The sequence below is a fragment of the Convolutriloba macropyga genome, chromosome 7 (genome assembly GCF_964194025.1).
Source record: "Convolutriloba macropyga chromosome 7, txConMacr16.3, whole genome shotgun sequence".
Lineage (NCBI taxonomy): Eukaryota > Metazoa > Xenacoelomorpha > Acoela > Convolutidae > Convolutriloba > Convolutriloba macropyga.
This window is the reverse complement of record NC_134474.1, coordinates 46,455,684-46,472,615: the sequence shown is the minus strand read 5'-3', so window position 1 is coordinate 46,472,615 and position 16,932 is coordinate 46,455,684. Positions and strand designations below refer to the sequence as shown.

Sequence of the window (16,932 nt, the reverse complement as noted above, 5' to 3'; positions counted from 1 at the left end):
ACAAAATGACTGGTTTCACTTTGATGAACTGTAACCGCTCGCTTGTGTCGTTATTTTTCTCTGGCCATTTTGTTTGTAAGATATTACGTCGACAAGATTTGTGTTGTGTGTTTAGACTTTTTTCTGCTGTATGGTGTCTACATTCACAGTGGATCTGTTCAATTCTGCATTCGATGGCTTCTCATATCGCGGAGACTTCGGCCTCTTCAAACCAGAAAAATACATACTCTTCCAGGTATGTACGTACACACTCCCAAACATAAAAATACAAGCACCGCTACAGAATTCAACTCATTTGTTAGAGTATACACTCTAGTAAATAAGTTGTGATCATGAGACGGAGCTTGAAGTGATAGCTCAAAATAAGAGAGCCTAGTAAGACTATCGCAATGTGGGCCAGTTGGCTCAGTAGAGAGCACAGGATTGCAATCAATTAGGAGACTGTGGGGTCGCAAACCGCAAAGGTCCCAAACTTAACCCTCACTATAATTGTGTTGGAATAGAATCAACATGACGAGCACAGTTGCTCTAATATCATTTGTGACTGGAATTGCGCTATGTACCATCAAGATGTTGATAGTAATTTATTTAATCTATTACTAGCTCGTTACGTTGTTTCTTTTTCTATTGAGCTTAAGACCAGTTGGCGTAATGGGTAGCACACATGTAAAAGATGCTGGTTCGATTACAGTACTGGTGCAAATTCACAGTAGTTGCGCCTGTTTAGACCACCCAACAGGTCATAGGCCCAGGCCCTAGCTTCTAAGTTTAACAACAAAAAAGACAAAATAGTTAAAAACGGTGAAAGAGACTATGCCCATTTTAATGGGGAGCATTGAAGTTTGAAGGAGAACAACCTAATGAAAACTGTGCTTAAGACAAGCTTGAAATAGCGTGAGGAAAATTCTACTGTTTAGACCCCCAACATATAATATCATTCATCCATTTAAACTTATAATGGGAGTTCATGTGGATAACACAGCAGCCAATGGGGTTTTCATGACAGAATTATTGCCGTTAGTTTTTTCTTGTGACATCTTTAAAAATATCAATGCAAGAACTGATTAAAACGCTTCTCCTTAGGTGAGCTGAGCGTCACCTATTTAAATTTTTAAAGAAAATGAAAGTTTGTCAATGAATTGAATGTTTTAAAAAGTTTGTCAAGAAAAACGCGTATATTTTGCTCTTTGTGCGACCTAATTGTTCCTGCGCATTTTTAGGTGGACGGTGATCGGTATGTTTAAAAGGTTTTGGTTTTAGGCAAGAATTTATCTTTATTTGTCCCAAAATTGAGTTTAGGTTTATTTTTATTTTAATCGCTTGAAACAAAATTTAGAAAAAATTGTCAATAAAGTACGAAAATCCCAAAGAAATCTCAAGGTTTCACTCATTAAAACAGAACTCAATGAACTCAATTGAACTCAGTTGGCTCAGTAGAGAGCACAGGATTGCAACCATTTAAGAGATTGTAGGGTCGCATCCAGCAAGGGTCCCAAACTTTACTCTCACTATAATGGTGTTGACATAGAATCAACAAAACAACCAGAGTTGCTCTAATAAAAGGGACAGCATAACGCTCTAACCAGAGGTTGAAAATTAGGAGAATTGATGCACAATTTTGGGGGTTGTGTTAGAGTATACACTCTAGTAAATAGGTTGTGGTTATAAGATGGAGCTTGAATTGATAGCTCAATATAAGAGAGTATAGTAAGACTTCCGCAGTGTGGACCAGTTGGCTCAGTAGAGAGCGCAGGATCGCAGTCAATTAAGAGACTGTGGGGTCGCAACCCGCGAAGGTCCCAAATTTTACTCTCACTATAATGGTGTTGGCACAGAATCAATAGGACGAGAAGATTTGCTTTAATATCATTTATGACTGTAATTGCGCTATGTACCATCAAGATGTTGATAGTATTTTATTTAATCTACTACTAGCTCGTTACTACGTTGATTCTTTTTCTTTTGAGCTGAAGACCAGTTGGTGTAATTGGTAGCACACAACTAAGAGATGCTGGTTCGATTCCAGTAAAAGTCCAATTTCAGAGTAATTGCGCTTGTTTCGACCACCCAACAGGTCATTGGCCCAGGCCCTAGCCTCTGAGTTCAACCGCAAAAGACAGACAAGATTGTTAGAGAGGGTGAAAAAGACAATGCTCAATTTATTGGGGAGTATTTGAAGTTTGAAGAAGAACAACCTAAATAAAAAAGTGCTTAAGTCAAGTTTGAAATAGCGCGACAACAAGCTCTACTTTTTCAACGTATATTTGGTCAAAGTATAGAAGCCTTGAGAAGCAAGAAAAAACTTGAGAATGAGCCTAAAAGATACCCGAGTTTGAGAGCTTAAGACCAGTTGCTGTTTTGAAAAGGATTCTAGGCTTGCTAGTATGGGATGCTGGTTCTATTCTGAAATTTGTCCCTTTTCATAGTAATTGCGACTGTTTATACCCCCAACATCTAACATCTTTCAGACATAGAAACTATTAATGGGAGTTGTTGTGGATAACACGGCAGCAAATGTAGTTTTCATGACAGAATTATTGCCGTTAGTTTTTTAAAATTATCAGTGCAAGAACTGATTAAATGTCTTATCTTTAGGTGAGCTGAGCGTCATCTATTTATATTTTGAATGAAAATAAATGTTTCAAAGAATTGAATGTTTAAAAAAGCTTGTCAACAAAAATGCTTATATTTTGCTCTTTGTGCGACCTAATTGTTCCTACGCATTATTAGGTGGACGGTGATTGGTATGTTGTAAGGGTTTTAGTTTTAGGCAAGAATTTATCTTCATTTGTTCCAAAATTGCGTTTAGGTTTATTTTTATTTTAATCGCTTGAAACATAATTTAAAAAAAATTGTCAAGAAATTAGGAAAATCCCAAAGAAATCCCAAGGTTTCACTCAGAAAAAGTGAACTCAATTGATCCTTTGTTTAAACTTATGTGTAAAGTCGACCTTTTTTTGACAATTCTCAATCCTTTTTGTCAAATCCTAGAAAAATCATGCTGGAGTGTAAAATTTAGGGAAAAAAATCTGTTATGAACGATCTTTCAATGATATTATTGACAAATGGGAAGGTGATACTGAATTTTGAAAATTTTACAGATGCTCATTACTAACTTTTTTTAATCAATAGTGGTCGGCATTGCAATTAAAATTAATTTAGTTTTCAATACAAGTGCAACAAAAATGTGCACTTATTTCGGAGGCCCATTTTTTTGTTCTTTCCTTGATTTTTATTTCGAGGCTGCCATTCTCATCTAATGTCTTCAATTCTCGATTCAATTTTGATCAGGGGACACTCTACTGTTACATTTGCTATCCAATTCAAAAGCCGCTTTTGAGTTAAATTGTAAAAGTTATTGATATACTTTTAAACGTCAATTTTTTTTTAAAATGACTGCTGCTAGGATGACTGTTTTACAACCGATAGCTTTTAAGTATTTTTAAATTTATATTTTTAAATAAATAATTAGTTGCAGATTTTGAACTGATTTAAAGAATAAGATACAAGGAAAATGAAGACATAGATGGAAGTAATTTTGTTACCAACTCATACTTCATGTTTTTTTTGCGCAGAAACATTTTGACTTGTTTTCATTTTTTATGTATGATTGGAATTCGAGCGCAGATCCAAATTTTTTAGCTGTTTTGATGTTCTATTCGTCAAATCTTCGAAGCAGATGCTCAAAGTGCCAGAATTTTCTATCTTCAAAAATATAAATCTGCTAAACTAAGAGAGCGATTTCATTTTTATATTGGTTGATAAATGCAGAGAAAGGTAAAAATTTCTTCTTCAATGGTTTTGACAAACCCAGGAGAATACGTAGTGCAAAATTATTGACTTGGCTGAGATTTTTTCTCGGAGTTGGCGCCATTATTCTCCTTCATGTAACTCAACTGATATTTTTCATATATATATATATATATATATATATATATATACTTTGGATTTTGCACTTTTTACAAAATGTCTTTTTTCAGACAGAATTCCTCCCCGTTTCTTCGCAGATTGGCGCTACCTCTCTTGTTGTTTTTATTTGCTCAAAACATTTTTTGTACTTGTGCTGTTAATTAGATCAACAAGGCGATAGCGGTGAACATTCTGCTGTTCATCCCGACAGTGCTGCTGGGTCTGATCGGGGGAGTGTTGGGGGCTGGGTTCAACCTTCTCCACCTCAAGATCATCCGACTCAGGCGCAAGTTCATCTTCAGGCAACAGTCCGAGTGGGCCAAAAAGTTCCTCAGGATGGTTGAGCCATGCATTATACTCGTAAGTTCTCTTCCTTATTTGTACTTCCCAGTTAGTCATTGCTGCCTTTTCATCGTTATTTAGACTCATCATCCCAAGTAATTTGTTTATAGATATGCGTTTGGTATTTAAGACCTTCACAAAGTATAAAGTATTTTAAATAGAATGAATAATTTTTTTTTCAATTAAACAAGTTAACAAATGTTTTTCCATTTTAAAAGTATTACTCGATTTCATTAAACTTTTAGTCAACTTAAAGAAAGTTGAAACTTAGTTTCTTTTGGAACTTTTAACAGGCAAAGAGTGACGGGATGCATCGTTCTTTTTTGAGAGATTTGGACAGAATGCGTTTAATGGCTATACAGCGTCTTTGATTTTTATATCAGACAATTCTTCCTAATAACAAAGTACGGAAATTTTTGAAATCAAAGCGTGTATAACTGTTTCAACTATTGGTAAGGAAAAGATTGTTTACGAGACTCAAATGGGGGAAATATTATTTTTGTTGTGATGAATTAGAGGTGTGTTGTTTAGATAATAACGTGCACAGTGGCTGTGTTCTTGCCTCTCTTCTTCAGCTGTACAAAACTCACTTGCTATCAGAATCTAGAAGACGACGGGTAAGATACCCCCTCCAGTCCCCCCACTCCCCTCCTCCCCCTCTCCTCACTTTGATCACATTTCATTATCATCCCCACTGATTCCGGAATTTCTATCTTGCAAGAACAGATAAGAACAAAGTTCTTACAACGCAGTCAGGCGACTCAATCTGAAAACTTCTGATAAAAAATTTTTCAATCTTTTTTTGAAGAAATTTTTGAAGATCTTACTTGATTAAAAATTTTAGGATCACTGGGGATCATCACATTCAATATTATGATGATGGTCGTGATCATTATCAGCAATGAGACTTGAACCCAGCTTCTCAAGAATATCCTTTACAGTTTCCGTCCATAAATAACATCATATATCATTCTTTCGCTACTTCTATATTCCTCCAACTTGCTAACATATTGGCAAGCTTCAAAGCTTCAGAACTTAATTTGTCATCATAACGATAAAGGTGATATCATATCGTCCGGAACCTTTTCCTTTCACCGGGTAGAATGTTGCAATCTGTTACTGATAGTTTCCACCTTTTGTAGTGGCATCTTTTCATTGGCCAATCCCATGTAATAAATCATTTTAAAATCAGAAGCACGCATTAATTTAACTTATTCACTCAGGCTAATAAAAACTTAATAATTTTTGCCGCCAAGTGGAAAGAAAATTGTTCTGTATTTGATATCACTGTGTCCTCTATCTAGCTTAAAATCGACCCTTTGACTTCTAGTGATCTTATTTGCAGCAGGGGCAGCCCTTCTATCATGAACACATCGTGAGTAACATGAAATGCTATACAATCTGCTTCGTCTCTGTAACGTAATAGTTTCATCAGTATTACGTAATCATTGCATAAACATTCTAAACGCAACCATATCACGGTAGGCTTTTGGGGCAGCCAATGAAGCGCGTTTCAAAATCGATGATAAGATTTCAACTGTGGGAAAATCGATCATAAAAAATATTTTAAAGCTATTTTATGAGTATTTATGACTTTTCTTGTCCTGTTCTTCGACTGAAAAAATCTTGAAAAACATAGGTTTCATTGAAAGTCGCAACGCTGTTCAACACTGTAACAAAAGCTAACAATTGCTGGATGATTTTCATAATGGACATTACTATATAAACAAAATGAAAGCAACGTGGACAAACGGTAAAAAATTGTTTACTGATTGATCACTGTCTCTTTTTCCACAAAACAAATATTCGAAAATCATTTTATTGAATCAGTACTCGGAGCTGATCAATTTTGTACCAATTACATTTTACTATAGCTTTTCAAAACAGGTCAAAAGCAAGAAGTAAAGAAATTTCAAAGAAATATTCAAGAGCTGTATTTAATCGTGATATTACTCTACATGATTGGTCGGTCATTCATGTATAGAACAAACGGACCAAAATATCAAAAAACATAACGATTTTTTTGAAATTATGAAAAATAAGCAAATATGAAAAATGTAAATCTCAACAAGAAAAACAAAAGCTGGCTGATAAAACGACACATAGTTTAAGAAAGAAAAAGAAGTCTAGTTTTCCATTTTGTCAAAGTTGTGTCAAAAGAACTGTGTAAAACTGCTGATGAACACACAAAACAGCAGCGGATGGGGTATAAAAAACCTCTGGCATTCTAAGGTAAAACTTGAAAACTTATGGAAAGCAAAATTAATTGTTCCGACCCTCTTGAGGGGGGAGGAACTATATACTCAAATGGGTTATTTTTGTTCAGACAATTTTGAATGATCGATATATTCATCGTACAGAGTTGTGAGTGGTATCATTAAAAAGCCCGTCCAGCGCAGAATATGGAATTAAAAAGACTTTTTTGAATTTCGTTTTCTAGAGCGAGTTATCGTGGTTTAAATTTTTGTGAATATCAGAACAATTTGAGTAGTAATATAGTGAGCTACACTCCCCGGGGGGGGGGGGGGGTGAGGTCCCCCATGTATTAAGATAGGGTATAGCGTATTTTTCGGGATTTGGGTCCTCCCTAACGTATTAAGATAGGGAATGAATTAGCATGTATTAAGATTAGGTATAGCGGTCTTAATGTATTAAGATTAGGTATAGGTTGCATGTATTAAGATTAGGAATAGAATCTCCATGTATTAAGATTAGGAATAGAATCTCCATGTATTAAGATTGGGTATAGCCGCCATGTATTAGGATTAGTTATAGCCGGCGACATGTATTAAGATTATGCGCCGACATGTATTAAGATTAGTAATAGCCGCCGACATGTATTGAGATTAGTAATAGCCGCCGACATGTATTAAGATTAGTAATAGCCGCCGACATGTATTAAGATTAGTAATAGCCGCTGCCATGTATTAAGAGTAGTATAGTCGGTGCAAATGTGGGGGGTAGGTTCGGAGACGCTCCTGATAGGCTGAAATTTTGAGGGGAAAAAATCAATGTTTGTGTAGTTATTAAGTGTTTACTTGAGAACAATAGAATCGGCGTGGGTAATTAATTGCTGTAATTATGTGAGGGGTAATTATGTGACAGGTTGAATTTTGTTTACAACTTTTATGTTATTAAATTGTGAAATTAATTGGTGGGGGTTTTCAATTACCCTAGTTATCTGAGGGGTAATTATGTGACATGTTGAATTTTTGTTTACAAATTTTAGGTCAATTGCAAAGATTGTTCCCCTAATTGTTTGAATCAATTGTGTAACAAATGTCTTTTGCGCGCTCATTAATTGGAAAAAGTCAAGATAGCAAGAGGTAGTTTTGATCTACCGTCCTCTGGGTTATGGGCCCAGCGCGCTCCCACTGCGCCATCTTGCTAATTACATGCATATATGCATTATTTTTTGTTTATTATTTGAAAAAAGATGTTAAATAAAAGAAAAAAATGAATTAAAATAGTATAAAATGATAGACACAGTACAAATTATGAGCATCAAAATACAAAATTACTCAATCATTTACAATAAATTGTATAAATTTCAATGAACATCAAGGTACACTTAGCCGAGTGGTTAATAAAGTTCGATAAAAAAAAGTTTAGAAAACTCACGAGAAACAGTTACGAGAAACATATACTATCGACTTTATTAACTTCAGCTTACTAAATACCAAAATGAACACTACTACATATAGTTACTTATAAAATTTAACACGTGTACATCATGAATATTGTTCAAGTTGGTTTGGAAAAACTTAAATAGTTGAAATGCTGCAAAAATTGCGTAGAATCCACACAAATTTTGCATCTTCTGAAGTGGTTGATGTATAATTTTTTGGTACTTTTTACCTAAAAATTTGTAATGTGTTACTGATCGAGCCAGAGAATCCGCATAATAGTAACTTCTGTTGAGTCGAGCAATCAATATCCAATGTTCACCGACTTCTTTACTCGAAGCAGTGTTAATGATTGCAAAGCTGAATTTGGGTAAATTTGGAATGAAATCTGCTGGAAACGATCCAATGTATTTGAATTTTAGCTCAGGAATGCGTTCAATAATTTGTTGAAGAGATTGATTATCCATGACAAATAATCTTCTGTTTCAATTCGCAAGCTCCGTTTGAACAGGGATTTCTCACATTACAATCAAGTTGAAATGATTCGTTCTTTTCAATAAAGCAACAATCTTTAGATTGGGGAATTTTACGTATCAGATCTCCTGTAGATTCACTTACTCTGTCTTCACTATTACCTGTAACATCGGGATGAAAGATAATAATGATGATTAAAAGTCCCAGGAATACTGCACAAATAAGGTATACATATAAGTTTGGAGTAGGTCTACCCCAATTTTCATCCATTCTCTATCTTGATATTATAGTGTGGAAAGGGTTGCAACTGGGCGATGAAAGTACATATCCAACAAATGTTCCAACGCAGAAGGCAATAATATAAAAACCATAAAAAATTGAGAAGAAAATTAAAAAATCTTGATTAATGCAGAGTTCTTCAGACATTCTTAGCAACTGTTCCAAACTGATCAATTTTAACTGTTGAGATTCGTTCTCCGAGAACAATTAACTCGGTAACATTGGTTAGCGGACGTTCAAAGAACATTTCTAAACGAAGACTTTCCCCACTGAGTTCAGGATAATGAACATTTTCACCAGCATCTTGGAGTGATGTGAGATCGAATACAAGCACATAATGATCCGTGAAGAAATCATTCGGTAACGCAGGAATTTCTTCGTTGAAGTTCATTGCCTTCATTGTTGTAACATAAGCTCTACAATTGTTGGTTGTATCAATTGAGACAACAGCTCTCCCCCCTCGAACAATTCTCAGCTCCCGCAGTCCAAACTTTCGATAATGAAAAGGATTTTCTTGAAAATGTCCGGTGAATGCTGAATTAGTGTTCATTTCTATTGCAATTCGTCTGATTGGGGCATTATTGAAAACATTTTCCTGAATAAATTGATTTTGTCCAGAAGGAATAATAAATGTTCGCGCAATTGTCTCCATAAAATTATAGCAAGCTGGTTGATGTGTTAGTTGATACTTGATTGTCTGGTGATAGACCTCATTAACGACAACACGTCTCGTAAAAAGTGAACAGTCAAGAACTCTAAGGGAAACATGTGGATTGTAGGAAATCATGTAAAAATTTGGTCTCGCTCGAATCAATTTGAGTCTAATTTTTGTATTTGGAAGTAATAATTTTTCACATTGAAATAAGTCGATTGCAAGTTTACCATATAAGGTAACCCCATCTTTCAACAAAAGCTCTTCTTCCCTATCTATGAACGGACTTTTTTCATAATCACTAGGATCTTTCTCAAATTCGTATCCATGACAAGCCAAAATTCCTTCATTATTCATTGTAGAAGCATTGAATTCATTGGATACCAGAGCTTTGTGGCCATAGATTCCGTTAGAGTTGTACACTTGTTGATTGTTTAAATACACTTCGCAGTTGGAGAAAAGTTGTCGACATGAGTCAAATATTGTAAATCATCATCAGTGAAAGTCATACCCATATCTGGTTTTCCATGCTCCTCTTTTTTCATGAAATCGTCAAATAATCTTCCCTTTTGTAATCCAACTTTAATTTGTAAATGAATATCTCTCATATCGAGATAAATACTTCTATCTGTTTCAAATTCAAATTCAATGCTGCTTTCATCCAATGAAGTGCTGGGATAAACTTCTTGAATATGGGATGATTCAATTGGTTCCAAAACCGGAATTTTGTCAAAAATCTCCAAGCAAGAATTTGTAAAGTGTCCATAACGGAAATTACTGTCAATTGTTGATCTGGTATTCATTTTAGTTTGGTAAAAATATCCCTCCTAGTTCGACGACGTCGACTGATTTTTGGCGAGCGTTTTCGAATAATACGTCGTTTTCTAGGTTTTCCTCCTCCTAGTTGTTTACGTAAAGTTTTCTTTCCAACATCTGTGGCTGCAGATTTGAACTTTTTCCTTCCAGCTAATACATTTCCGATTTCTGGCGCAGCTAATTCAATCAAGTCAGCACCAACTCTTTTAGCTGCTGGTACAACATATCGTCTCAAAAAAGGAATTGCAGTTCTCCCAATTGTTTGTGCTAAAGCTCCAAATCCTCTTCCCTTTTGTCTTGAATAACCACGAAAATACGGTAAATCACTGTCTGCAACCATTTTTTGTAAACTTAATTTTAAAAATGATTGTCTGAAGCTCTTCTGAACATCAATACAGCTCTTGTTACACCTACTGAATTGAAGGGAACTTTTTCACCGTATGAGTCGCGGAGCTCAAGTTTAATGCTGTGGAAAGAATTTTTAAGAATTTTTTTAAATTGTAGATTTGAGAAGTTTTGATAATTCATATATTGTCCAGTAGATATTATGTCTCCATTCTTAATATAGAAATAAACGGAATACATCTCAAAAGCGCGGCTTTTGTATCACCTACAATATTGTATTCAACAATATCGCTGTATATCATGAGAGTATGAATTCGAACAATATCATAGGGAAATTTAGGAAAATGTGGTCCAGCACCACTCATAAAAACACCCATTCCGTAAACAGCTTCCTCACACCCAAATACGTGACAGAGATCAGTACTGAAGATAACTAGTAACGAGTTTTCATTAGGAAGGCTTAGGGATATTCGCTGTGTAATTCTGTTGACTTTTAATTTGATTGGGGTTTTCTCATACTTTTCTCTTTCCTGAATTTGTTTGTTCATTTCGTTCACAATATCAGATATTGATGGATATAGTCCTGCATCAATTGTATAATAATCGGAAGGTTTTGTATCTGGAGTTGCAGCATCTAGATAGAAAAATTTTCCATCTGTAATATTCTGGTACAAAGATGGATATGATAGTTCGGTTATTGCCACCTCCCATTCTCCTTCAAGGTTAATCTGTTCGGGAAGGAAATTGGTAAAAGAACTCAATGTATTATTTGGATAACAATCAAAGGATGCGTTGGAAACCAGCTCTACCGTAAAAGAGTTCATCACTAAATGATACACTTTGAGAGCTCTTGTTCATAAAATTTTCCTAGTATTTCATCACCCTGCTCTCCCTTGAGGTTGTATGTTGGAGGTTTGTACGTAGCAATCTTAACAATTTAAAAGATTTCACTCGTGAACTGTGACTTGTATCCTTTTCTAAAAGGAATATCGTATTTCGAAATTCGTACTTTATCCCCTACTTTAAACCGAGGTTTTTTGTATTGTCTGATCGGATTTTTGTAAAAAATTGATAAAAAGTCTTTGTTTTTTACCTCTTTTGGAGCTTTACCTGTAGATCTATTTACTCTACTATTCATTGTATTTAGGAAAGATCACATTTTTACAAGGTACTTATGCCCGTTTTCTTCCATGAAGCGATAAATAATGTTTTTCAAAGATCTGATAGCTCTCTCAGCTACGGCAGCTTTTGTTTCACTTCTCGTTGAATAAATTTTAATTTTCTTTTCTCCACAAAATTTCCGAAATTCGCCACCAAACTCTGTTCCTTGATCAACCCATACTTTTTGTGGGATGTTGTTTTTTCGTAGCATTTTTTTGAAAGCTGCTACAGCATCTGTAGAATACTTTGATTTCATTGGTTGAACACGGACAAAACGAGAAAATACATCAACGCAGATTAATAGATACTTTACTCCGTTATTAAACTCTGACAATTTGTCCATAAAAGCTAAATCATGACACCAAATTTCATTTATCCGCTTTGCAAATGCAGGTAATCGTCTAAAATGTCGATTTGCTTGACGGTATTTTGTATAGGAATTTTTAGTGTGGAGAAAGGAAATAACCTTGCCTCTTGATAAACCGCTCGCTTTTTGAAGATTTCTAACCGATCCAAATGCAGCTTTTCCTTCTTTGTATAATCGTTGAAGTTTCGCTTTTTCAGATTTTGAAAGGGATCCAACTCCCTCTGTCTTTGCTTTTGGCATCCTTGTTTACAATTTTGCTCGGACTTATCCCTGTAGCATCAAGTATTGTGTAATATATATCAGGAAATGCAATATTTTTCTCTTCAATGCGTAAATAAAATCGGTAAATGCTACATTTGTATCTCTTCCATCCAGTAAAATGGAGTCACTGAGGGACAGCTTGATTCGAGGACATTTGAGTATTTGATCTACAACTGACTCGTTTTTGAATGATTTTGTGTTAGTGGTGATGTCCTTGTGAAGAGAATCTAAATTTTGTGGAACGAAGTTAACTTTTTCCTCACTCTCGTCCAATTTATACACATGTAATTTGAATTTTTGTTCGTAAAGCTGTTGAGGAATCAAAACAAACTGTTCCATTTCAAGAAAGACGGTTAATGATAGACGGAGTTAGAATTGATATAAGTTCTATTCCTTTCCTTGAACTTAAAATTGCTCTCCTTTTATTTATTCCAGTTCTTTTTAGAATAAGCTGATGAATTTCGTCTTGATACTTTTTTACGTCTCGTTTTTGAATATCTTGCAGTTCTCCTCTGAGCATGTTTACGATGCACTCGTTTAGGAACTGAATAAATTCTTTCGGACAATTTTTTAGGTAAGTTCTTTTGAAGTTCCGGGAATAACTTTGGAACGTTGTCAGAGTAGAGAGATGTTGTGTGCTCATCACTCAAAAATGTGGTCTGCTGTTTATGTTGTGGAAGGAAAAAAATTGAAGGAATCGATCCACTATTTGTACAAAATCGAAGAGAGTCGACTGTTTTGGGAGTTAAATCAATAAGTAAATGACCATAAGGAATAGAAGTTGCTTTGGTATACCAATCTTTTAATTGTGAACCTAATCCCAACTGTTGGCTCAGAGTGTTTATTTGCAGTACATCTCTAGGAGATTTGAACAAGACGATATGAGTATTTTGTAACTCTATATCTCTTCCTAATCTACTCTGATGAAATAAATTGTGTTTGATGTATATTGTGCTGAGTCCTTTATGTCTTCCAGCTGTTGCAATTTTAACGAAATCTTTAGAGCTGGAAATCTCCTCACAAGAGTCGTCAAAAATTAACAGATACTTTGTTCCGTTATTTGGGAGGTTTTGAATAAACTCAAAGTCAACTCCTTCTATGAACTCAATATTTTTAACATCTTTAGACATTAAACCATAAAGAGATTGATAATGTTGATAGAAGTAGTAAATTTTGTCGAACTCTGGTTGAAAAGTTCCAATTGTTAACCATTCATGTATAAGATGAGATTTCCCAGATCCGCTTGGACCAACCAATGAAATAAAAATTCGTTCTTTTGTGGAAATTATCTTGTTCATAATTTAGGTGAAGGTAAAATATAACCAACTGTACTAGAAAGGATTGCAATCCAAACTGTTGTTTCTTCACACGTTGTAGCCAATGTTATTCGTACTATACAACAGACCAGAATTACGAGTATAACAAAAAATTGGGACAGAAAAACGACTAGAGACCTATTACAAGTCTGTCCAAAACATTTCCATGATTGTCGTTCCTGATTATTATCATCAAAGACAAAATTACCCAAATTTAATCCTTTATCTGTATGCTCAGTCATTTAAACGTAATCATTGAGACGATAGAGAAAATGTTTCAACTGAATTGTGATGTAAATAAATAAAAAAATGAGATAAGCTTCTAAACATAAAAAAGAAACAAACAACAGCGACAGCCAAAACACTGTCTCTTCACAGGAATTAATAACAGAAAGCATAAAAAAGGAGAATAAATTCAAAATTAAGAAAAACGACAGAATTGAAATGAAGAATAACTGTGTAACGCTAGGACAAAATTTGTTCAACTTTCTCATTTTTGAAGCAACTTTTCTATGTTTTGTAGGCGAAAAAAATGATTTTAAAAATTAATTAAAAGACAATATGATAGATTACAATCAAAGTATATAAAAATTTTTACAAATATTAAATTTTGTCAAAAAAATTAAGAACCCAAGTTCCATAAGCATAAGCTTTCTTCTCTGCACAGTGCAATGTTTTCTTGTGTCGGTAGGGGTAGTTACTACATTCCCAGATTGTATCTTCGTTGGAAATCAACTTAGAGGCTTTTGGACATCCAAAATCGTCTAAATTTTCCACATCCTTACACAAATAATTGGATAGGATTTTACATTTCTCCAATCCTTTGGCAAAGTATTCGGTTGTAGGAGAACAATGTTGATGAATTATGGTTGGAAGATCTGAGTAATCAACTTTTCCATTATTCCAGTTTATTCCATGTAAATTCTTTGTGTTCCACTTTGCTTGAAATGTTGGCTTGTAGTCATTCGGTGGGAGGAATGTATATCCTAACACAATTCCGTCCTTGAAAATTCCCAGCTCCTTGACAACTGTTCCCTCCAAGCACTCAATATCAAACACAACGAGAGTCATCCTCTTTTTAGCTGAGATAATTGACAAATGATTAACAATCTAGTATTTTAAAAATATGAGGATGACAAACTTTGATGTAGAGACAAAAGAATAATCCAGTTATATGACCTAGAAGACAGGAGCTGGGTAATTGCGGCAGCATGTAACAATAACCTGGTCCTTCGTCTGTTGTTGTTTTCACAGCTCCAGCAGAATCATGTAAAATTGCATGTAGACGAAAAATTTTTGATCTAGCTAAGAAAAAGTCCAAAAGAGAGTTTCCATATCCAATTCTTCCTCCGTGAGGAAACTTTTGATCAATTTCGTCCAAATCGACATTTCGGTCCCAAATTTTACACGCTGCGAGAAAACAGTTTTTACGTTTTTCGTTCGTAGGGAACATTGAAAGTATGCTTCCGTAACAATTGAAAATGTTTACCAGAGTAGCAATATTCATTAACTCTGAGTTGTTTCGTCCAAAATAATGCAAGTCTTTTTGTAATTTTCTATATAGGAAAGAAGTGTCGGTAGATGATCTACTGGATTTTTATACTCCTCTTTTTTCAAATCAATCTTTGTAAGAAAACTCCACTGATATCCGTTCCAGCGATGTTGAGAAATGGAAATTTCTTGTTTGTCAGAACGATATGTTAGAGTTGTTCTGCGCAGCCCATTATGAATAACCCACTTGAATTCAGAAATTTGGGACTCTACGTCTAAATTATCCAAATTGGGAAAATTTTGCGCTTCAAGAACTGTATATGAATACCTTTTAAGCTCGTGATGTAACCTGACGTGAAAAACTTTTGATTTATCTCTGAGACTTAAGAAAATGTTTCTAGAGCATCCAATATCCCAACTCATTCTAAGAAGAAAAAAGTTTCAAATGAAAAAATGTGTACTGAAAGTCAAATACATATAATCACCAAATATTCATCATTCAATATAAAAAACATCATAATATTGCGCAGCAGTAGTTATTGAAATGTACATTGTTCAATATTAGAGAAGTCTTTAAGATTTTCCATGAGTTCCTTGAATTCTTCCATTTTATAGCTGACGTAAGTCACTTGCTTGAACTCATTGCTCTCTTTGCGACAAAATAGTCGGATCTGGACATAAACTGAAGCTGGATTGTCCTGAACGTACTGTATAAAGGTAACGTAGAGTCTTCGATTTTTTCCAATGCTGATCTCTCTTGCTTTGTGACATTGTTGCAGCACGTCTTCCATTTTTGGGTTCTTCTCAAATTGAGCTGGATTTTCTCGAATTTCCCAGTCTCCATTCAGCAGATCGTTCTTCAGAAGACAAAATTTCTTGAATTCGTAATCTCCAATTCTCAGTTGTTGGTACTTTTCAAATGTTCCACATTTATCTTTTTTAAAGACTTGAAAAGTTGGTTCCGAGTAATTTTGTCCATTTCTAAATATTTGGGACACAGTAAATCTCCCAAATCTGTTTGGATGAGAACCAAAGTCAATATAAAATGGGACGGAATCAGTACCCAATTTAGGTTGTGAATCTGTAAACATTGATGGAGCGCTCGAGTAACAAGGAGATACTTTGGAGAGAGACATTTACGTAACTTGAGTAAGCTGCGAGAAGTTGATTAAATGATTTGCTTAAAAAATTAAGGGCCTCTACAACGCAGAATTTCCTTTTATGCTAATGACATCATTGTTTTCGCACAATTTCCTAAAAAGGAAGAGAAAAATGTGTCTATTTAGAATTCTTCCTTAAAAGGATTTCTAATCAGAAATTTTCAATAAAGAAAACTTTTGAATCATTATAGAAAAAGAGTCTTTGTGTTTAGCACGTCTGTGTTTCATTAGAGAGAAGTAGTGACGAAAATATTTTGAACAAGTAAAACATCGAAATTTATTAATCCGCTGTTTCTTGAATTGATTCATAGTTCAAATGAGATTTTAAATTGCACATAACAATTTCATTAGTTTCCTTATTTGGAATTTGAATTCCTTTATAATTTATAAGTTGATTTCCTTATTTGGAATTTGGTTTTATTTATAATAAATAAATTAGTTTCCTTATTTGGAATTTAAGTTCAAATAAGGAAATCAATTTCTTTGGAACTAAATAATATTACAGAATGGCAGCAGTTATGTGTCAGGTTTTACCACACTTTTACAAAAAATTCTGTGAAAAGGCGTTGTTTATATCTGTATCTGTCAAAGATTATAGACCATATATTCTTACAAGTGAATATGTTGTTGCTTCACACAACAGTTTCTGTCCCCTGAAAACCTGTCGATATCACATTGTTCTCATTTCTTTCTCCATCGGAGACTTGCTTCAAAAACTGGAAGATCTCTCCTA

General features: G+C 34.5%; 1 protein-coding gene and 1 non-coding gene across 2 annotated transcripts in view; one reads left to right on the top strand and one right to left on the bottom strand.

The window, feature by feature from the left end:
• The window catches only part of LOC142342916 (chloride channel protein C-like), a 200,357-nt gene that overhangs the window by 113,667 nt on the left and 69,758 nt on the right, over nt 1–16,932 (top strand). Inside the window, exons 10-13 of the mRNA XM_075394591.1 lie at nt 116–235; nt 4,075–4,269; nt 4,783–4,868; nt 5,597–5,626. Coding sequence (XP_075250706.1) covers nt 116–235; nt 4,075–4,269; nt 4,783–4,868; nt 5,597–5,626 — 431 coding nt within the window. The remainder of the gene's footprint in view (nt 1–115; nt 236–4,074; nt 4,270–4,782; nt 4,869–5,596; nt 5,627–16,932) is intronic.
• Trnam-cau (transfer RNA methionine (anticodon CAU)) lies at nt 7,569–7,640 on the bottom strand. Its single transcript has one exon. It is a non-coding gene; the product is annotated as a tRNA-Met (tRNA).